Below are 17,755 nucleotides of genomic sequence, written 5' to 3' on the forward strand. Positions count from 1 at the left end.
TATTATTGTAATGGTTACAGAATAAGTGTCAGCTGTGACTTGCATGTGATTTTCAAAGAGTAAACTATAGATGGTATAATGTTTTTAGGATGACCCTTTGCATCTATCAGAAGATAGAATTAAAAAAAAAAAAGTTCTCTGTGTACCTGTGACCTCAGATACATTGCTATAAATTATATCTGAGTATGTAATATGCCTTGTGGTTTCTTGTGAGTCAGATTCACTTATGTGCATGAGAAGCCAGAGGCTTGCAAAAACTCCTAACGTTTTGTTTACTGTTTGTGGATTCTCTGGCACTAGATCTGGAATGCAATTATTAAATCTGACCTTTATTTTTTTTATTTGAAAAATATTGAGTGAGGGGAGGGATATGGTAACACTTGTATTAAATGTGGAATATTTGAAAATAAAGAAATCACCTCTGTTCCAGGCTAAACACAATTGCCTCAAACTTCCCCTGCTCCCGCTTCCCCCAAGCATTAGAAACTATACTGTGAGGAAGAAAGGTCACAGGTTTTTTTTCTTCAGTTTGGCAACTAAATTAACTATTAAGAGTCAGAATTAATATCTTCTTTTACTAAAGTCTTTTGGTTACATGAAGAAAATGTCTATTCTCTTGTGGAAGGGGGGAAAGGGCTTATAGATTTCAAATATTTTTGAAGATGCAAATGTTCGATTTTGCAGATTAGACTTGAAAAAACAAACATTGTTTCATTTCAGACTGAAAATCCAAATATGGAGAGACCATACACCTTTAAAGATTTTGTTCTTCATCCAAGAAGGTCAGTAAATATTAAACATTTTTAAAATGTTAACTTTCCTGTGCAAACTGTAACTTGCTATGAACTGTAGCTTCTCTATGAACTTTTATGTGTCACCATAGAATTTGAGCACCTCAACAGAGCAGTATATTAATGTAATAATCAGTGCTGGCACTTGTTTAAATTTCTGAAAACTAATTTTAAATTATAACATTTTTTTCAGCAGCATATGAGGTAAAGTTTCTGGGGCTAAAATAATAATAGTCCATTAGTAATGGTTATACATTACATAGTAAAATTACTACTCAGTATTATGCCATATTTGAACCATTTTAGCTATCAACTGAATCCTCCTCTAATCTAGAAGCGATGTTCCTTTTTGTGTATGGCTTAATCCAAATAAGTTGCATTTGACTGCAGTTAAAAATATAACTTAATTTTTCATTTGAAAAGTATTTAGGTGTGTATTAGGGAAGCCAGGAATTTAAAAACACAAACAGTGTGAACCTTATTACTCCATCCCTGACTATACCCAAACACTATAGTGCCTGCATGTAGAAAGGAAAATAAAATCTAAAGTTACAGAAAATTGAACATTGTTTAATTATTGCTGACAATGTGCCTAAGTTTAATAAACATAAACTTCTTAAGGAAACATGGATGTTAACTTTTTCCAATTGATTTCTGTTTAGAAACACAGCTAGAGAGTCTTCGTGCTGTAGTGGAATCTTCCTATCTTTTTAACCAACTAAGAAATAAAGGGAAGCATTTCAAATGCAAAAGAATAAATGAATCTGTCATCCCCAAATTACTTCCCTTTCAGAGTTAGGAAAAGCACACATTTTTCTTTTCTGCAAATCTTTGAAAAATCCATGCTTGCTGTACCTCAAGTGCTGCTATTGTTCACAAATCTACCTCAGTACTGTCTCCAAGACATGAGTGTAACAGTGCTCTGCAATGGAAAGGCAGTGCCACAGATCCAGACATGCTGTAAAGCCAGCCAGTCAATAGATAGGCAAATTAACGAACCCTACTTTCAGAACAGTGCTCAAATTGACCTCAACAATCAATAAACCAGGGTAGCTGATTCTCTTTAAAAAGCAAAAGGATAAAATTGGTATGAAAAAAGTTATTTTCACATTCCTAGTATTATTGCGGCATAGCGCTAAATACTAATAGGTAATTTAAGGTTTTGAGGAGAAAACTAGGCATACAGGACTGAAAGTTTCTCTAAATACAGCTTTTTCAGTGAGGTCTACGCTAAACAGTAGTTCAGATATTGGCTATCGATAATGGTTGCATTATTATTCCTATTGGTTTTTGATCAGTTTGCATTGCACATTATGGAAACTTTCATGAGAGTAAAATGAAAATATATCTTTTCAGTTCATTTAACAAATGTTATGGCCTACTCAAAAAAAAAAAAAAAAAAAGAGAACAAGCAAAAAAATCTTCACTACCACTGTGTAATTGTTGCTAATTAGTTATTACTTTGAAAAAGAAGTTTGCAAGTTTCTTGGCACTTCAGATTAAACTTGTGTCTATAATTGTAAATTTTCAGTATCATTATTTCACCATAATACTTGAAGTAATAAAACTGTTTCAACTCCATTTTCACAAAAGGATCTTTCTCACATACTTTATAGTGAGAGCTGGCATTGTATTGTCAGTACTCATTATATAAATGGTAAATTCCTATTTATCTTTGAAAATCTGGTAACTGGTTATTCTGATTGCACTACTGTTCCTCGCCCCAAGAAATTTACACTTTTTCAGGATTATCATCAGCTAAACCTGATGTATTCAGACATCCACCCAATAGAGATTTTTTGATAACAGAACTAAGTAGGCTTCCTAATTAAATATTTGGGTGTTTTAGGTAGCTTTTCGTGTGTTACTAAATTCCAAGATTATTTCAAAGCCTTCTACTTTCAAAATAAAGTATAAAGCCCAGTTGCAACTGTCACAGAAGATTTCAGTTACCATTGCTTTGATATAGCCAAAAATGTACAAATTTTTTTCACACCAAATCACATGCTCCTTCTACATAGGATTCATGGTCTGACCGAAAGTTACCAAAATAATCTGGTATCTTTCACAAGTGTGACAAAATGGCTAATTATTTTATTTAATATCATTGCACAATAACAATTTTTTCTCTTCTGCAGTCACAAGTCAAGAGTTAAAGGTCACCTAAGATTAAAAATGACATACTTGCCTAAAAACAATGGATCTGAAGAAGAAAACACAGAACAGGTGGAAGACCTGGAGGTGAGAAAACTGTTTGGTGCTGAAGAGCATATGGTCTGACTTGTTTTTGTAACTCTACCTAATAAAGGTTGTAGGCATAAAAATATCTTTAAAAATGATGATTCTGCAAGCAACCCTTTAGAAATTTGATAAATTGATTAGTTTGGCATCAGAAGGAGATCCAAAATTCCTGTACTGTCCCTTGTGTAATTGTGATGTCAGAGCATTCCCATCATTTTTTAAAAATTACTTCTCACCTTTGTCTAGCTGTAATTCTGCAGGAAACAGACATCAGTTGTAAAAATCTAAGTCAACAAAATACAAGCAAAACTATTTGCTGACCTCTAGCTTTAGTGGCCATAAGTGCTTGGGAATAACACTTTCCTGTATTTCCATCTTCCTATGTAATATTGTTAACTAGTCATCATAATGATGATCTGCTCTGTTACAAAAACTAGAAATTTATCTAGTGGAAGAGAAATTTTTTATTTTGCTATTTTGTTTTCTAATTATTAGTAATTACATCCATTTTAGATGTAAAGGTCTTTTTCCCCAACACTGTAAACAGCTATTTCAACAGCACCACTTCTGCAGGTATGGTTCGACAGTTTCTGTTATAAAACCCATAAATTAAGCAGATACACCTACTATAAATTTATGGACTGGAACCTTGCATATAAGACTCCTTAATTTTAATATCCATTGAGTATCTTTCCTATTCCCAAACCAGAAAATAATAAATTCCTATATATTAAGCTTAAGTAGTTATTAAGCTTAAGGTGCTACAATAATACAAATAATAAAAACAGATACTGCTCCTCCACTTCTCTGTATCCATACAGGTCTAAATATAGTTTTTGGCAATAAATTCTAAAGTGGATAGGCCCATGGTATGTATATGCTGACACTGGAAAAAACAACTAATAAAATACATTATCAAGGACTTCATGGGGAAAAACTAAATGGTGTGAGATTTGTAAGGAGGTCTACAGTCCAGTTCCACTGTAACATCTCATTTAACATTTTGTTAGTGCTGATTGTCATTTTAAAATACCTAAAATCAATCCATGTCCTAAAGACTTCATAATATAAAATGTCTAAGGGATTCACTTAAAATCCCAGGAGTGAAGATAGCTTAATACTTTATTTTTCCATAATTATCACAGAAGATGAGCATTTTTATAAGGTATTGAATAAGAGGAACAGTGGCTTGATAAACTGGGACACATCTCCTTTTACAGGTTTAACACTGATCAATGTTAAGTATCTTTACTTAGTTATTAGTCTTATGTCTCATAGCCTTGCTGGATAATATTGGACCAACCGGATGCTGCTTGCCAGCCGCAACAGCAGCAACAAGAATCTCCTCCTCTACCTCCAGGCTGGGAAGAAAGACAAGATATCCTGGGTAGAACCTACTATGTCAACCATGAATCTAGAAGAACACAATGGAAAAGACCAACTGTTCAGTATGTCTTCTGACTTCTAAGATTCAAAGTATACTTTACTGTAACTGGCAATTCACTTTTGTCATTCCGTATAATAATGCAAGTCAGGGAATGAATAGCTCAGGAATTAGTAATGGAGATCTTCATTTTAATTTTTTCTGTATGTCTACATTTCAAATAAAAAGTGTTCTTAAGTCTGATTAGCTAAACTGTGTTAGGTTACTGGTGTTTCAGTCAGTTAACTACTGCAAGTTAGCTAACCCAACTTAACACTTTTTATTTAAAGTGTAGACCTACTATAATGACTAAAAAAATTACACTTTGGCTGGTGAGCAATTAAACTCATACAGTACTCAGTCCATTTTCCAAAGTGACAAATATTCACAATGTGTGTTTCCTGCATAATGGAAGCTACTTGTAGCCTCAGCAGAGGCTAATAATGACTGTGCATGGAGAAGAAATTCCTTTGATGCCTCTAAGACTGCTTCCTCCATACCAGTAGTGGCCACCTGAAATCCTTCTCATGTAGTTTGCATGATTTCTCCTTCCAGCACATGAACTATTAAAATATATTCACTGTTAGTTCCTTTGTTTGACTCCTACTTCCTGCTTCCTATTTTTCTCTACTCTTCTTCTGCTTTCTACTGAACTTAAGTTCATTTTGTAGCTTCTGGCTGCTACTCCTATTGGCAAAAGTGGCCATAAGCAATGTTTTTGTTGCTAGTCTGGTCTGTTATGAACTTTACTGTTGGAAGATACAGATGACTATTTTACTGTTGCTTGCTTTTGTGCAGGGACAATCTAGCTGATGTTGACAATGGTAATATTCATTTGGAGGCACAGCATGCATTCACTCATCGGCGGCAGATATCAGAGGAAACAGAAAATCTAGACAACAGAGATTCACCTGAGGTAAAAATTTTATGGGTTTAAGATGCAAATAAATGTTTTCCTGTAGTCAAAAAGTTTGATCTGAGGTTTTGTAACCTAAAATATACTTTTTTTTTTTCCTGGAAAAAAAAGAGCTGGGAAGTTATAACTGAAGATGAGGCCACTATGTACAGCAATCAGAATCTTCAAACACTACCGCCACAGAGCAGCTCTGATATGCAGTCTCACCTTGCAGAAGAATTGAATACCAGACTTACTATCTCTGGGTGTTCAGCCACTGGCCAACCAACTTCCTGCAGTGTAAGATAGCACACATTTTTCCAATTGTTTTAACATGAATAGTAAATCTTCTTCAAATTATTTTCCGAAAAATTCTAACCCAAATTTCCTACAGCAAATATTATGTAATATCACTTTGTAGTTACTGTATTGAGAAACTTTTAAATTAAGGGTTTCAGAGTAGCAGCCGTGTTAGTCTGTATTCGCAAAAAGAAAAGGAGTACCCGTGGCACCTTAGAGACTAACAAATTTATTAGAGCATAAGCTTTCGTGAGCTACAGCTCACTTCATCGGATGCATTTGGTGGAAAAACTTTGTTAAGTTTAAGGGGAACACCAGTCCTAATTAGCTTTAGATTTTTTTATTTTATGTTGTCAGAGCTAGAATCAATATTTCAAACCAAGAGAATCCGTCATTTTACTTCAGTTCTTGGAGAGGCTTAAGGATAATCTTGGTATACTAGACCTACTCGCCAAATAAAATGGTTTTTTTTTTTCATTTTTCCCCACTTCATTTTTGTAAAACAAGACTTTTTCCATGAGATCTAAAGCAGTGTCCGCATTGAATTACTTGAGTTCGCAAATCTACCTTATGTTCTAGCTATCATGCTGTCTAGAATACCATCAAAAAGTACTATTGAAGAACACTTCTAGAACTGTTCTTAAATTTACAGCAGTACATTTTTGAGGAAATATCAATACCATATCATTGTCCTCTCGTGTGGGGTAAACTTGAGAGAAATAATTTACATTACCAAGACCACTAAATCAAGGGATTGGAGACGACTTTGTTGTAATCTGATGCATTTTTTAAAAAAAAAAAAATACCATTGAAATAAGCTTACTCAGGGAGGTAAGGTGTGCTAAGCCATCAGAACTTTTGAGTTTTAGAGTTTTTTCACTTACATCTCTAGCCTTTCTGATTGTGAAGATGCTTGTCTACAGACTCACAAAAATACTATCAGTTTACATTCAGTTCATATACAGAGTGGCATTTCCAGTGCTGCTGCTCTTTGCTTTACTTGATAAGACAATACTCAACTTAGGGTTTGTCTATACAGTGGGGTATCACACACTAAGTGGTGTGATTTTTAAAGTTCACTAATGTGTTGTGCATTAATTGGTCTGTGTTAGATCCTGCTGATGTGATTTAACATACTTTAAATATTTAGTGAGCCACCAGCGGGGTTTACGCGGACCAATTAATTCACAACATAGTGTGCTTTAGAAATCACACCCCCATAGTACACTTTACCCCACCATGTAGACACGCCCTTAATTTCTGAAGTTCAGAATCCCGTGGACAGCAGCGAAACTGTCACTTCATTCTGTGGCTGCTTTGGAAGTCTGAACAGGAAAAGAGGCAGATGTTAAAGTTATTTCTAGGGAAAGGTGAGGTGCAGAAGATATCCTTTGTGCCCCTCCCTTCCAAAAAAGAGAGATAGCAATAGAGCCTCACTCTTCCTATACAGTGTCCAGAATAAGGAAGATCAATCCTTTCACAGCAGTAAGCCTCTGAAGGACCAAAATGGAACCGTGTAGAGTCAAGCACAGGAGTTTTATGCACAGCGCTGGTAGTGTCCCCTTACTTATCAGGCTCAGAGACACTGCAAAACAGTTAATTACAATAGATTATATATGGCGCTCACTGGGCGGAGAGAAGCAACAAGGATGGGTTTTCCCAAACCCCTGGATAGGTTCTAGCAGCAAGACAAGATAAGCACAATAAGCCAATGGTCTAAAGGATTACATAATGCTTCCGCCCAAGGACCAAATTAACATATTGCTGACCCACAGGTAATTATCCCCAAACTATGTCTATTAACGTATATAGATTAAAATCTCATTTCCATGGACCCCAAAATTAGGAAGCAGCTCTCCTGGCTGACCAACAGGTACTTCCCTGGAGATTTAAAGCAAAAAAGCAGTAATTAGTACTTAAACTTACAAACAATTGTTATTATCTGTGAATTTCTGTGGGCTTGGATTGGCATACATCTGTGAGGGGAGGGTGTCATAATTCGTGTCAGTCATATTAGGCCTCACCCCAAACTCTGTCTGGGATCTGAGGATATTGTACCACTATCTCCTCCCTGCATTAGGGAGTAAGCATGAGGCCTTTCTCAGCGCTTCGTGTGTCTGTAATTTGTGACAAGGATGCCCAGTTACATCTGGAGTTATGCTGACTCTGCTCACTGACTTGAAACACACAAGGTTATCTATTTACCCCAGCTTTCTTATAGCCATGTATTGTTCTCTGTTAGCCAGCTCCCATGGCCCAGGCTACACTGTGGACTCCGGGCCTATATGAAAAGTTCTTAGCAGAAACTGTAGCTAAGATCTTGCATCCATAGCAAATGGATTTTGGCCCTTTAGCTTTTGAAGGGAGTTGAAACAAAGCCTGCTCAATTTCAGCAGCTGTAGTATATATACTAGTAATATGACATGCTTGAGTAAGGTCCAGAGTTAACATCACTGTTGGAATTCCATCACCTTCCTCAGAAGCTAGATGACTTGCATGTTGCCTCCTTAGTAGGTTTACTCCTCTACCTAATAGTTGTCTGGTGTTAGGGATCTCAAAATTTACCATGTCACAAGCATAAGTCTAGTTACAGGACACAGTAGCAATTCTGTAATAGCTGTGTCCTCAGGCTCAGCTGTATTTTATAAATTAAATACTTAATGTGACTGAGTGGTAACAATTCTAGTATCTTAATGCCTATATATCAATTCATAGTCTGTTGCAACTGGCATTAGCTTGAGTAGGTTCTAAACAGAAGTACAAGTTGTCATAGACTCCATGAGTAGATGATTAATACCTCTTACCATATTTTTCAAAATTTCATTTTAAATAAACTTTATTTTGATGAAAAAACAGTGAGGTTGAATGAAAACTGAATATTTTATTTGTTGCATTATCGTTGCATTGCTTTGTTAGCATCAAAAAAGCAACAATCATAAGGTGATTTACAGTTCTCTCTCATACTTCCCAGAACGATTCCAGCAGAAGAGGTAGCCTGCAAACATACAGAGTTGAGGAACAGCCTGCACTTCCTGTGGTAGGTTATATTCCAAAACATCGTTTTGTAGAGCATAGGAATCTGAAAATTCACTTTTGAAATTTTTTTTTTTTTTTTTTTACCATGGGTAAAGTATTGAAACGCAAGTGAGATTTAGCCTTCAGCGTCTTGCAGCTATCCTGACAAAATCAGTTTGTGGGTCTTGCAAAACTTGAGTCCCACCAGAAGGCTTCCATCTTCCAAGTTCACATTTTTAGTTTAATGATGATTTAATATATGGTTGTAGCCTGGAGGAGGGAAGAATTTTAACATGTAGATGTGAGACTTTTTTTTTTTTTAAATTAAATCATCTTGTTTTATCAACAGTACAATTCTAGCATTTTTGCATTTGCTCCCATATGCCTTTGCAGCTTCATAGTAACTTAACAGCTATAAATCCTAGGCTAAAACAGCCAAACCAAAAGAGATTTTTTAAAACATATTTTCCAGCAACTCAGATTGTTTTGAGAGATAAGGATGTGGTTGGCTTCTCTGGTGTCATGTTATCCAATATGGATTTAAACATCTTTACTGTGTTTTACCCACTGTTTAAACAACTAAAAACGTTCCTTTTATGATTTCTGATTTGGGGAAATCTGATGGATGAAGTCTATTTGCTAGTCAATACTTTTTTCCTCTTAATTTTAGTTACTCCCTATTTCATCTGGATTACCACCAGGTTGGGAAGAAAGGCAAGATGAAAAAGGAAGGTCATATTATATAGATCACAATTCCAGAACTACTACCTGGGTAAAACCTGTTGTGCAGGTATTTTTGAGTTCTCGCCATTGTTTCATTCATATATCCTGGAATGAAAAGATATTGAATAGCTATTACATATCAAATAATCTTTTTAAATACACTACACAATTACTGAATTTGTCTAGAGACCAGTTCGATGAAACCAAATGTCTGAAATATGTAAACCATGTTAAAGACTATAGGTCGAAATTTGAGGGGTAGGGGGCTGGAATTTTTCATATGTTAAACCAGTCCTCTTTATTATTGCTGTATTCCATGTGTTCTTTTTTCAAAACTCCTGGTACGCATCCTTATATAAATCCAAATGTTTCTGAATTAGTAAATGACAAGTTTTCTTCTGTCAGTGAGATCCTTCAAATTCTTAAACCAGAGTGGGATACAAACACTAACTTATTCTCTAATTATACAAACTGAAATTTCTCTGATCCTGATCCTTTAATGTGTCAGGTGACCTATCACCCTACCTCTTTCTAGGCCATTGATTTGTATGATGCATCACAAAACAGACATCCTCTGCCTCAAAGAACTTGCATTGTAATATGTATTAACTGTGGGAAGCCTTGACAACGCTTTTTTTTCCCTCAATTCTCCTCTAGTCCCGCTTCAAGAACTTTTTAAGGAAATTCTTATTGCCTTAAAATTTTACATGGAGAATCTGAATATCTGACTGTACTACAAGGGTTATTTTTTATGTAAATGTCCACATTTATCAAATGCATTTTAATGTGTAGAACCTCATGTATTAAGCAATACAAGATGTGTAAATGGGTCAGGTAATCATGCCCTGAAACATCTTAATATTGTGAGAGGCCTTTAAGACTGCAGTAAACTTTAAGACCTTAATCAGTGGCTTATCACTCAGTTTTGCTGATACTTGGCTTGAGCAAATCTGTGTAATGTGTAGTAGTAGTCTTATGAAAAAGTCACCACCAATCAAAGATACAGGTACTACAGTAGGAAGAAGTATGTTGATCTCCAAGGAAAGACAATAGCTTTCTTACCTACCAATGGGAAGGGAGTCCCAGTCTACACAACATGATGCGTGACAAAACAATTTAGAGTACACTGTTCCCCCTTGTGACAACTTGAGGAGAGTCAGCTGCAGTAGAACTACAGCAATTAAATGAAAAAAGAAAAGGAGTACTTGTGGCACCTTAGAGACTAACAAATTTATTAGAGCATAAGCTTTCGTGAGCTACAGCTCACTTCATCGGATGCATTTGGTGGGTTTTTTTCACCAAATGCATCCGATGAAGTGAGCTGTAGCTCACGAAAGCTTATGCTCTAATAAATTTGTTAGTCTCTAAGGTGCCACAAGTACTCCTTTTCTTTTTGCGAATACAGACTAACACGGCTGCTACTCTGAAACCAGCAATTAAATGTAAACTGATAATAGAAACTTACATTTGGAGCTAGATTTGGAGTAACTTTCAACACTCCTGTTCTGAGCAAAGGCATTGTTGTATATCTTAAATATTTCATTAGTGTGAATACTCTGTTACAGTGTTGATTGTCGTATTGAAACATACTGCTTCAGAGACAGTGCTGCATCTCTTGTGAGAGTAAGAGGGACTCTCACTGGGAACAACAGGGAAACAAAAGTAGTTTATTTTGATAGGAATTCACTATGCTCACTTGAGGGTTTAAATGTTCCATTGGCATCATCTAATTTTGACATGCCTGCAATGAGATCATACTCCTGTATCTTATCATATCAGTCAATGACTTTATTATGATGCCAAATTGAGTTGAGTATTGAGTGAATTACATGGAGAGTTTAGTAACAGGAGAGAATTATTTGGGAGAACCTTATTTGAACAAAGTATATTTGAGTAACAAAAGGGTTGAGGAACACACTCTGGAAAAACAAAAATAATGGAAGGACTCAGAGTAATTATATTTAACTTTCCCATATATGAAGGTGTCTCTGTACAGTAAACAAATTAGGACCACTCCATTCACATCTCCAAAAGCCCCTTGCTATTTTCCGCTTTAACATGAATTTTTAACATTACACTGGCTTTGTGTTCAGTCCAAAATGTACATAACTTTATTTTTCTCCTCTAATATGTGATAGACTACAATAGAAACAAGTCAACTATCAAGTGTCCAAAGTACTCCTATAGGACGTCAACCGCAAACATCAAGTGATTCATCACAACAGTCTTCTAATCAACAAGCTGAAGTCGAGCAAGGATTTCTCCCTAAAGGCTGGGAAGTCCGACATGCACCAAATGGGAGACCATTCTTTATTGATCACAATACCAAAACTACTACATGGGTAACTTGCTTTCAATTCAAAAGTAATCTCCTAAAGTCAAATCCTGGCCCCATTATAGTCAGTGGCAAAGTGCCCTTGACTTAACTGGGGCCAGGATTTCATCGCGTATCTTTTTTCAAAGTAGGGTTATCCTATTATAGATTTAATGTGTTAGTTGTGTCAGTCAAACTAGTGGTTGTGCCAGTAACCAATTCATAGTATTTATGTTCCTGCTCATGCAGGAGGTGGTATACTGTCAACTTCTCTAACTGGATCAGTAAGGAGGTGAGAGGGCTCTGTAGGACATATCATGGATGACAGGAAGGGCCTAGCGCCTCTGCAATGGAAATATTGGAGAAGACTAATGTATGTTTCTGGCCCCCTAATGTTTTTTGCCTCCACAATATCTCATGGAGTCAAGAGCAGAACTCTGTTTCCACGCACAAGAAGGTGGAGGTGAGAGTGGGACCCAGAGGGAAGGGCTCCTGCTGCAGTGCACAAGATCAGGCTGGCTGCCACAGAGCGGGTAGGAGCAACTCTCCTCTCCTTTCCTCTCCCATCTTTCCAGCCATCATGGGTCCCAGTGGAGACACCAGGCCCGACGGAGGGGCAGGAGCACGTGCACAGCCACCAGGGCTAGGTGGGAGTAATGGGGCATCAACACATAGTGCACCAGCTGCCAGGAGGGGTGGGGAAGCATAGTACAATAAAGAACTGCTGTAGGAATGGCAGTAGGAACTGCTGGAAATACCTCTTCACAGCTGGGAGCTGGCTGTTCCTCTTCCTCCCCCACCAGCTGCCCCCAACCAAGTTTCAGTTGCTCCCCCTCTTATCCTTCCATTCACAGCCTGCTTCCATCCCCTGGGTAATCAAGGCTGATGTATGCAGGTGAACACCTATACTAAGAAGAAATTGATCGGTAAAGGAATCTCTCTTGCAACTGTGAAACGCCTATATTTTGGCAGATGACTGTCCTACAGCAGTTTTGTAGGACGTTGGAGGTGGTTGCAGGCATGTGCTGTTAGTGGAAAACACCTTTGTAAACTTCAGGCTTGTCTACATGGGGAAGCTAGCACTCAGTGAGCTAGGGTGTAAATTTAAAGCACACTTGCTACACTAGCTTCCATCTAGCTACTCTCACTGCACACAAAGGGCATGTCTACACTTACCGTGGATCGATGCTGTGGCAATCGATCCACTGGGGGTCGATGTAGCAGCTCTAGTGAAGACCCGCTAAATCGACTGCCAATCGCTCTCCCATTGACTCTGGTATTTCACCAGAACAAGAAGTATAAAGTAAGTTGACAGGAGAGTTTCTCCCGTCGACCCAGCCTGGTGTAGACACCGCAATAAATTAGCCTAAGGTACATCGAGTTGCGTAATTAAGTCCACCTAGGGACCTGGAGTGCCATTGGTGTTATACCAATAAAATAAAAACCAGCAGGATCTTATTAAAGGGGAAAAGGCAAAATTTATTTATTGTGAATACAGAAAGAATTATAGTAAGCAGTTAGTTATAGCTATAACATTCCATTCAGTTTCATATTTATTCACACATTCATTCATACACACACACAGGTTCTGCAAGGTTGTTATCATAGTTACCAGCCTTAGTGTTGCTCATGCCAAGCCACTGGCCAGGTGGCCTGGACTTGAGGAGGGAGTAGGGCCTTGTCAGATGCTCATCTGATGCTCCTGAAAGTTGGTTTGCAGAATCAGACCCCAAAATTCTCACTTTCTAGAGTCCGTTTTTATAGGAATTTCTTCCTATGCCAGTCTATGGGAATTGCTTCATCATGCTGTTGCTGAATCAATCAGCAGATGGCACATTCCTGACGGCTCTGTGCTGCCAGATGTTATCTTGTTCTTTGGTTCTCCCATTCTTGAGGCTGTTGGGTGGATTCCAGTCTGCCCTCCGGGGGTCCTCTGGTTATTTCCACTTGATGTCTTCTTCAGCTGATGGACACTGGATTCTTAGGCTGGCACCTCCCTGATCATTCAGTTATTATCCACACCAAGCATCCATCCACATACATCCTCTATCTCTATTTTAATCACAATTGTTAACAAAGCGAGATGAATACAACAAAAGGGCGGGGAGTCTCCGGGTGCTGTTTCTGTTGTTACAGAGTATTGCTTTGAGTCTCTCTCTGTGTGAGTAGTTGTTGTTACAAAGAATAGCTTTGAGAACAGACTATGTCTTAGAATGTACTAACACAATTAGCAGCGTGCAAGTTTCACACACAGAGGGAGAGAAACAGTACCAAAAACCAAGAGACTTCTTAATTAGTAATACCCTGGAATTTAAACTATGGGGAATCGAACTCATTTGTGATTTTAATACAGAACTTCTTTTATATGATCCAACATCAGGTGATTTAGCTTAATACACTTTTGAAGTGCATTAAGTTAACGTGTACAAAGGCACTCTTACTGCTCAGTAAGACTGTCCACATGGGGAGCTAGTGTGGAATAGTTAATGAGCACAGCTGTAAATCTTACTACTGTGAACTTACCTCATATACAATTCAGGTTGTTTAGGGGTATCCATGAATTTTTAAAACTACAGCATGCAGTAAAGATCATCTTAGTGAATCAGGTCTTAGTGAATAGTTTAAATATTTGAAGATCCAAACCTTCCCAGACAGCGAGTTAGGGCTCTTTTCAGGTGGGAGAGAAACATTCAGATTTGGGTACTAGATTCAAAATGAAGAGTAGTCTCCTCTTGGTTGCAGAAGAATTTCACTCAGAAAATCAAGGTGTTCCAAAGACATTTTGTGGAATGGTTAACCTGGGTTCAACTGTTCTTAAACTAAATTGGATTCATGAATATTGTTCCTAATAAAATGAGAATTTAGATGAGCCTGGAAACTTAAAAGTGACCACAAGCAAATGGAGACTGAAAATCCCTGTGACTCTAGTTTGGCTAGGGAATGTGTATTAATTGTCTAGCTCTGAGTAAGGGTAGTCTGTGTTGGTCATTACAAAATCAGGAAAACATTAAAGTAGCATTAATCCTTTTCTCTTTGTTAAAAAGTGTTTTATTATGTTTTCAAAGGAAGATCCAAGATTGAAAATTCCAGCTCATCTGAGGAAAAAGACATCACTAGATCCTGTAGATTTAGGCCCCTTGCCAGTAAGTGAAATATTTCTTTTTGTTCTGAGGCTGGTCTAATTTAAATATTTAAACTATCTCTAAATTTAGTGCAAACAAAATTGATACACTTTTAATATATTTAATATAAAGTATATAGCCAACACTCAAATTTTGAATCACATTGCTGAGACTTCAGTGATTGTAACTTGCAATAATATACAAATACTGCAGTTCACTTACTATAGTGATTAAATTGTTAGCATTTGTTTCAAACAGGATGTATAAGAATTAGTATTAAAAGATCTTTTCTTATAGCCAGGATGGGAAGAGAGAACTCACACAGATGGAAGAATATTCTACATAAACCATAGTATGTACAATATAGTATCTGCTTGTAAGTTGCTATGTAATTTATTACTGAATCAGATCTAAATTGGTGATACTAACTTAAAAAATGTCTTGCAGATACAAAAAAAACACAATGGGAAGATCCTCGGTTGCAGAATGTAGCAATAACTGGACCAGTAAGACTTTTTATATAGATTTTTATATTTTTGCAAAAAAAATATTAACAGAAATTAAATGAAATTTTATCACTATTATCAAATATTCAGTCTGGAATGCCTAACTTCTGTAGTGCTTGAACTTAACAGACTTGAGAAGGCATATCTGAAAGTGAAATATCTTATTTCTAGATCTGTTACCCTTAGACATAATCTTTAAATGAAGAAGAAACATTGAGTCCATGTGGAAAGCAGAGAATTTCCTCAATAGAGAAAGCAATATTTTCGAAGTTACTGATCAACTCTGTGTGATATTTAGCTGTGTTGTGCAAAATAAAACTAATTTAATCCTTGACCTAACATAAACTTGCAGAAAATGAAACTTTTCTTTAAAAGAAATGTATTTCTGTTCCAAAAGGAAATTAACTTCCTAGCTTTGATACTTAATGTGACAGATAAAACCGTCAGCAATACTAATTGCAAATTACAATTTCAGACCAGATTTCAGTTTTAAAATATTAATTTTTTTTTAGTAATGAAGTATCTTATTTCAATAATTGTTTGTTCAAAGGCCGTGCCTTACTCCAGGGATTATAAACGAAAGTATGAATTCTTCAGAAAGAAGTTGAAGAAGCAGGTTAGTGATCTAGTAATAACTTACAAAAATGCGAGAAACCTCTTTCAGTATAAATTCAATAGGCCAGATTTTCCAATGCTTCCTTCATTCCAAGAGCAAAATATGGGGGCTGAAAAGCAACCAGATCAGGCAGTTGACAGTTTTCCCCATCCGGAGCTTTCAGATGGCATAAATCCAGTGTGCTTGACCTCTCCCTCTTGACACTAGCATAAAGAGCATGTCTGGGGGAAAGGAAGGAGGAAGTATGGCTGGAGCAGACTGTGTTCTGATGACTGTCAACTAACCTAAGAGCATTCCTGAGGCTTCTATAACTAATGCAGGAAATCAGGGTAGCAGATTACCTGTACTCCTTGTGACTCTGTATGCTGGTGATTCTGTATGCTGCACTATACCAGAGGGGAGATATTGGAAGAACTTTGGAACAGCATCACTTAATGGTGCTTGCTACCATTCAATTTAGGAATGTAGCTGGTTAGATCATAGATAGTATGGCCTAATCATCAACAAAATATTGAATATTTAATCTTGGGATTTAGGATCAAGATTTTTAGAGTGACTCAGCAATGAAGACTGAGCATATTCAGTCAATCACTGATTAATATAGTGTAACTTGAAATTCTTACTGTTTCAATAAATAGTTAACATTGAAAAACTGGAGGGAGTTCAGAAAAGAGCTACGAAAATGATTCAAAGTGTGGAAAACATGCCTGATAGATTGAGCTTCTTAAATTTCTCACTACTTAATTTATCCAAGAGACAGTTCAGAGGTTACTAGATCGCTGTATATAAGGAAGAGATTTCTGATAGTAGATAATTGTTTAGTACAAAAAGGCATAATGATATCCAGTGGTTGGAAGATGCAACTAGACAACTCAGACTAAAGAGAAGGCACATTTTTTTAACTGTGAGGGTAACTAACCATTGGAGCAACTTACCTAGGGATATGGTGGATTCTCCACTATTTAATTATTTTCAATCAAGATTGGATATCTTTCTGGCAGATATTGTGTAGCTCAAACAGAAGTTATGGGCTTGATTGCAGAAATTATTGGGGATAGTTCTCTGACCATTATTATGCAGGAGTCAGACTAGATGATCATAACAGTCCTTTCTGGCCTTAAAATCTCATATTTACCACAAGACAAAAGTTACACATGTTCAAAGCACAAGTATTATATGGATTAAGAGCATGAAGCAAAAATGAGTGGGAAGAACAAGCTGACATGCAAATAATACTAAAGAACGTATGCAGAGTGGCCAATCAGAACATGTGTTTTATATTCGTATGAAAATTTTAGGTTAGACATGTACTTCACTTGTAAAAACAAAATAACTTCCCTAACATTTCAAGCTTATGTTTTCTGAACAGAAAACCAACTTGAAGAAATTCTACATGAGGTACACTTCATTCTGTTATATGCACCTGGTCTAGCAAACCCAGACTGCATTTTATACAGCATGATCCTAATCTAGAAAGTGATAGTGAGCTTAACCATGCAACATAATCATATCAGTTTGTGACAATCATATTCCTTAAGAATGAAATAAAATGTTCACTGTTAGTCTTCTTAATCACCACACACTTGATTATTTATGTAATAATATGCTCCTGGATGCCATATGCAAAAGGAGAGGAAGATTTTAGGGGCAGTGGACTAGACATTGGAATAAATAATAGAAAAAGCTGCGAGCAAAATGCTTTATGACTGCAGATGAAATTAAAATGTTTGGGGTTAGTCTTAAACACATGATGTAATTACTGCACAGTATTAAAGCATTCTGCACTTTGATACCCTTTCAACAACAAAG

At 36.7% G+C, this 17,755-nt stretch overlaps 1 protein-coding gene across 5 annotated transcripts in view; it reads left to right on the plus strand.

Moving 5' to 3' along the window:
• Nucleotides 1-17,755, plus strand: part of NEDD4 (NEDD4 E3 ubiquitin protein ligase) — a 126,775-nt gene that overhangs the window by 98,774 nt on the left and 10,246 nt on the right. For all 5 annotated transcript variants that reach the window (XM_038418647.2, XM_038418651.2, XM_043494233.1 and 2 more), the window contains 12 exons: nt 721-782; nt 2,930-3,032; nt 4,311-4,480; nt 5,254-5,371; nt 5,483-5,650; nt 8,622-8,687; nt 9,336-9,455; nt 11,527-11,730; nt 14,768-14,845; nt 15,122-15,176; nt 15,272-15,330; nt 15,881-15,946. In XM_038418647.2, coding sequence (XP_038274575.1) covers nt 721-782; nt 2,930-3,032; nt 4,311-4,480; nt 5,254-5,371; nt 5,483-5,650; nt 8,622-8,687; nt 9,336-9,455; nt 11,527-11,730; nt 14,768-14,845; nt 15,122-15,176; nt 15,272-15,330; nt 15,881-15,946 — 1,269 coding nt within the window. The remainder of the gene's footprint in view (nt 1-720; nt 783-2,929; nt 3,033-4,310; nt 4,481-5,253; nt 5,372-5,482; nt 5,651-8,621; nt 8,688-9,335; nt 9,456-11,526; nt 11,731-14,767; nt 14,846-15,121; nt 15,177-15,271; nt 15,331-15,880; nt 15,947-17,755) is intronic.

This window comes from Dermochelys coriacea, chromosome 10 (assembly GCF_009764565.3).
Source record: "Dermochelys coriacea isolate rDerCor1 chromosome 10, rDerCor1.pri.v4, whole genome shotgun sequence".
NCBI classification, from domain to species: domain Eukaryota; kingdom Metazoa; phylum Chordata; order Testudines; family Dermochelyidae; genus Dermochelys; species Dermochelys coriacea.